This window comes from Frankliniella occidentalis, unplaced genomic scaffold (assembly GCF_000697945.3).
Source record: "Frankliniella occidentalis isolate FOCC.00 unplaced genomic scaffold, Focc_3.1 Scaffold185, whole genome shotgun sequence".
Lineage (NCBI taxonomy): Eukaryota > Metazoa > Arthropoda > Insecta > Thysanoptera > Thripidae > Frankliniella > Frankliniella occidentalis.
This window is the reverse complement of record NW_026267311.1, coordinates 554,236-559,849: the sequence shown is the minus strand read 5'-3', so window position 1 is coordinate 559,849 and position 5,614 is coordinate 554,236. Positions and strand designations below refer to the sequence as shown.

The 5,614-nt window shown below is 49.2% G+C and overlaps 1 protein-coding gene across 1 annotated transcript in view; it reads right to left on the bottom strand.

Moving 5' to 3' along the window:
• Positions 1-438: 438 nt before the first annotated feature.
• LOC113203539 (gastrula zinc finger protein XlCGF57.1-like) overlaps positions 439-5,614 on the bottom strand; it is a 14,197-nt gene continuing 9,021 nt past the window's right edge. The window contains exon 2 of the mRNA XM_026418290.2: positions 439-1,821. Within this exon, the coding sequence (XP_026274075.1) occupies positions 708-1,808 (1,101 nt within the window). The 5' untranslated portion in view covers positions 1,809-1,821 and the 3' untranslated portion in view covers positions 439-707. The remainder of the gene's footprint in view (positions 1,822-5,614) is intronic.

The window sequence follows — 5,614 nt, the reverse complement described above, 5'->3', positions numbered from 1 at the left end:
TATAACATCCGTCCGGTGGATTTGGGTAAAATTTGTTTCCTGAATGAGCAGAATAAGAAGTAAGGCTGAAACTGTACGGTTGCTTGGCCGGGGGCATTTCTTGCCCCGCCCTACCCCGCCGATGTAACTCACTAACCGACTCGTAATTGCCCGGGTAAGTACTGTCAAGAGCAGTTAGACGTTCCTCTCGACCTGCATTGAGGTGAGTCCCATTTGAATAAATTTGTCCACGAACCGCACGTGTGCTTCGTCGCGTTAATTAATGTTTCCGTCGATTGAAGGAGCTGCGCCAAATTTCGTCTCAATACAACAAGAGACCGAGTCGCAGGAGAGGATGACCGTGACCCGCACCATTTGAGGTTGAGGACGGGGGGGAAAGCGCAATAAACACTACCTGCAATCATTGGTTTAATAATTACAAATTTGCAAATATAATTGAATAGAACGTAAACATAACTTCTCAAAAAAGTGGGAAACAAACAGAGTGGAAAACTTAACATTAACCCTGACATGAAAGGTCATTTTAATTTACAAATACAGGAGACGAACAACTTTGAAAAAAAAATACCTTGAATAATTAAACAACATAAAATATTTGCAGTAACATGGCCGAAAGAGGTAGGAAACTATCAGTACAAGGAATAATATTCTCTATGAAATCTTACAACATAATTATTGTCAAAATTTATCTGAAAGCAATAGTATCTTTAACCCGAAGTATGAATTTTGAGATGTCTCGTCAAGACATGATGGAGTCCAAACGACGCGCCGCACAAAGTACACTCAAATGGCTTCTCTTCAGAGTGAGAAAAGAAGTGAGATTTAAGGCCAGAACCGTTGGTAAACCTCTTGTGACACACATTGCATTCATATGGTTTTTCCCCAGTATGGGTACGCAGGTGACTCCTAAGGCCCCCTGCCTGAGCAAAGCCTCTGAGACACACAGAGCATTTGAACGGCTTTTCACCAGTGTGAGTTCTAAGATGAGCTCTAAGGCTGCCATCTTGTGTGAAAGCTTTCAGACACACATCACACTTGAAAGGCTTCTCGCCGGTGTGCGTGCGACGGTGAACTACAAGTTCACTGCTGTGCCGGAACGTCTTGTCACAAAATGAGCAAGCAAATGCTTTTTCATCAGTGTGGGTCCGGAGGTGAGTCCGGAGTTGGCTCGCATCGCGCAACATCTTGTGGCACACACTGCACTTAAAAGGCTGTACAATAATGCCAGTATGACACCTTAAATGCGATGTGAGGTTCCCACGCTGTGTAAATGACCGTTCACACAAATTGCACTCGAACGGTTTTTCACCAGTGTGCGTACGGAGATGGGCCCTAAGACTGCAGGCCTGACTGAAAGTCCTGTAGCAAACAGCACATTCAAACGGTTTTTCCCCAGTATGCAGTCGGCTATGGACTACTAGCGTATTGCTGTTGGCGAACGTCCTGTTACAGACAGTGCACTTATATGGTTTTTCACCGGTATGAGTCCTGAGATGACCTCTTAGGTCATTGCTTTGTGCAAACGTCTTGAAGCAAACAGTGCATTCAAATGGCTTCTCACCAGTATGAATCCGGAAGTGAGTTCTCAAGTTGCCGGACTGAGAAAACTTCTTCTTGCAAACGGTGCACTCGTATGGCCGCTCACCAGTATGAATTCGGATATGGGTTTGCAGTTTATCAATCCAGGCGAACGTCTTATGGCACACGGTGCACTCGTAAGCCTCTCCACGGACATGGAGACGCATGTGTGCAGAAAGGGTGCCTTGAGAAGTACATCTCTTGCCGCAAACCGAGCACTTGATCGCCATGACAAGATGAAATCTGCACAGAAAACATCAGACCATCTTACCAAACTACACTGAATGGTACGTTACTTAATAATCCTACCCCGCCTCATGTATTTAAAACTACGTGCATCTACGCCAGGCCCCATGTCGTGTAACACTGTAACAGGCTTCACGATATCTTACAAAATACGTTGATGATGCACTGTGAAAAATATCGTCGTAAATTTACAAAAATTTTGCAAACTCCGAGGCAAACTCCAACTATAATTTAAGTTGTAAATTTACGACAGCACATTTCTTGCTCGCCAAGGGATTTGAAGTCGATACATACTTCATGTATTTTTACGATTACAAATTGTAATTTTACAACTTGCATCAAGGAAAATTTTCCTGTAAACCTATCTACTTTTTTCACAGTGTGCAGAGACATGGTATTATGTGAGTCGATCACCTCTCGAGCTCTACCACCTAAGTTGTTGTTTTGATATCCCACGCCAGCAGGATAGACAAGACAAGGAGATCAACATTTCCGGCAATAGCCCTCCATTGCTTCAGATGGCTTAACGCCCGGTGTTATATCGTAAACGGAGGTGCGAGAGGCGCCCCGAAAGCTGGAGCACACACCCACGAGGCACGAACCGACCAAAGGCTGGCCAAAGGCTTCACAGAGGATTCCAGAGGCTGCCGCCGGCCGCGCTGCGGGCTGCCACAGAGCAGCACACTGTTCCAGCCCCCGGCCTGATAAGACAAAATCGGTCACTGCATTACCCGCAAGGCACAGAGCCAACGGATTAGAAAGAGAGAGAGAGAGAATCCACACTTTTTATGGAGCTTCGAGTAGGACAGATCGGGGCAGGCAGTGTGGCTTCTGTCGTAAGGAGTGTAACAACTGCACTCGATGGAAATCGAGATGAAAATAGCGGGTAAAAATGCACACCCCGTACGTTGTAAAGTACAGGATTCCTCGCACATGCGCTAAACACTTTGCAATGGCACAAACGAGACGCGCGGTGATGGGCGGAAACAGCAAGAGAGCCCTCTTCACGCACGAGGCAATTTGCATATTTTTTCACGATGTTCAGAAACGGCGTCGCCGCGGACGCCGCGTGACGGGTTGTTAGATGTCCCTGCAGGGCGTACTCTGCTGCACTGCACCGCCATGGGATTAAAAATGAATGCGTTGGGACCGAACTCTGAGCACACTGCTCAAAAAACGCGCCTCGATAGGCCGTTTGTTTGGCTCCAGCGGCAGGGCAGGATGCCATCTCCCCGGCGAGAAGCGCAACTAACCCCTTGTCTCTTTTAAAAATTGAATGGCGCGTCGTCTCCCCCTTCCCTGTGGTCTCTCGGCGGGCCCTTCCCTGATGCGCCACGTGTTCAAATGACCGCGTAAAGCGATGATTATGGTGTCCGTTCGTCGCCCCGTTGCGTCCCGTGTTTCCCGCCCGAAACAACCTCGGCGAGCGTGTTCCGTTTAAATCACATCCTTCTCCCGTCAGCGGGCCCCAAACGGCGCATCGCATCGCGACAAAGGCCCCGCGAGCCGCGAGCCCGGCGCGGTGTCCTTCGTCGGAGTCCCGCGGCGGCGCCCTGTCGTTAAAGGCCGGTAGCCGGTCGGGAATAGAAATCTGCTCATTATATTGACCACCAACAAGGATATGAAATAGGCCGACAGCCGGGCAGGCAGCCTCACACCTCGCGTGGGAACCAATGACTGCCGCTAGACACAGCCCCCCCCCCCTCCTCTAGCCTCAACAGCCCGCGGGCAACACGCGCGCATGCCAACCACACTTCAACATGTCGGGGCTTAAAAGTCCTCCATATACGAAAACACGAGTGTTACAAAAACGAAGAATGTCCAGAAACGTGAACCCTTTACTACTCTAAACTGGGACGATATTTTACTTTTCAAACTGAAACACGCGGTATGGTCGTAGCTGTAAGTAAGATAAAGTCAGTCGCGGCTGTCGTGGGGCAAAGCCGACAGCTGAAGTGTGCGCGCACCCTGAAGGGGTGGCCAGGCCGGGGCAAGGCCGGGCAAGGCCGGGGTATAAAGCAGGCAGGGGCGATACCGTTCAGAAGGGGCGCGCCGAATCAAATCGGAGACGTGCGCCGCGGCCAGGCGCGACGCAAATGCTTTTGCTTCCCCCAAAGATCTGAATTTGGTTCGTTGGGCTGAAAGCCGCACACGGCGAGGAGGACCATCGCATCGTGTACTCTAGGCAGGCAGGGAAGCTCCCGCCCCGAAAGGGGTCCATCACACTGAACTGGCGCCCCGCCACGCCCCGCGCCACGCCTTCCTCGCTGGGCCTGCCGCACAAAGCTTTCGCAATCTCTCACATGAATGAACTTATCTCTCTCTCGCTCTATCCCCTCGCCTTCCTCCCTCCCCTCCTCCCCCCGTAATCCGCCCTTCAATCGTACTACGATGCAAACCTAATGGATCTAATACAAAGGACCGTGACAGAGACTCGTTGTGGCCCGGGCGTGGCGTGGCTGGGCGTGGAGAGGCGGGGCACCCAAGAGAGGCCGACAAAGGGTGCACCGCCAGTGCGCCCCGCCGCTGCGCCTGGCTGTGCCCCCCACACCCACCATAGGCTCCAGCCACAAGTAGTATGTGGCCGTGCGGTGCCGTACGGGTATGTGGTCGTCTCTCTGGCCGCGAGCCCCACACCCACACCCACCACCACCACACCACACACCCCCAGCACAAACAATACTCCAAAATATTTCTGCCCTCCAGGACGGCGGCGGGCGGCGCGCTGCGTCGCGTGCGAAAGCGATTGCATTCCGACGCGATACGTTGCGTGCCGCGCCGTGCGACACGCGGGGCGGAAGTTGAGCGGGGGGGGGGGGGCTGGCGCGTACACCGTAGGCAACCCCGGCACCACTGCGGGTGCATTAGAGGGATGATGCCACTGCAGCTAGGGGACGGGCCGGGAAGGAGACACCACCACCACCACCCTCTAGACGGCCTCCTGCACGCAATCATCTCCTGCGTATACAGTAGTACTTACTTTGCTGCGCGCCACCCGGAAAAGACGAACGTGCGCGCCGCAGATCCCAAAGTGGCACGCGTGACGATCCAAGCAATTTTACAAATTTTTCATTTGAACACAAAATAATGGTGTTCAGTCGTGAAACGACTAGAAGTCATTTTATCTTATAAAAAAGCATCTTTACAGGCTTATTACACTCACAACTAATTTTTTCAATAGCATTATACTTGCAAGGGACCGAACAATATTAGAGGCATAGTCGCAACTTATTGTAGGATAAGCCGTTCAAAATCAGAACGAGATTTTTAATTCTCTTACATTGACTAGATTTTTCTAGAGCCATATCATTTCTAATGATGCTGAAATAAAATGGTGAGAGGATTTAAATTACATTCTATGATAAGATATATTACGGAACTTTCAATTATTAAACTAAATGACTCGTGATCATTAAAACACCTCAGAGAGATAAGATGAAAATGAATCAAAGAATGACAAGTTAAAGTTTTCAATATGGGAGGAGTTTCAACACATTAAAATGAATATTATTTGATATAATTTCACTACAACCAGAGGCAAGTGAGGGTATTGAAAAAAATTTCTCCAGCTGATTGTAACAAGGGTTTGCCTTACCCAGAGTTTTACAATATTGGGATGTTCTACTATTTTTCGATACATTGTAAGTTAAATATCTTAATAGTATTCATTTGTCGAGGTCAAAAGTCATCCCAATTCTAATTACTGGGGACTGAGGACTGAACATGACAAATAGAATCAAACTTTCAAACTTGTAAAATAAGTAACATTAAAAATGTAAAATCGCAAATG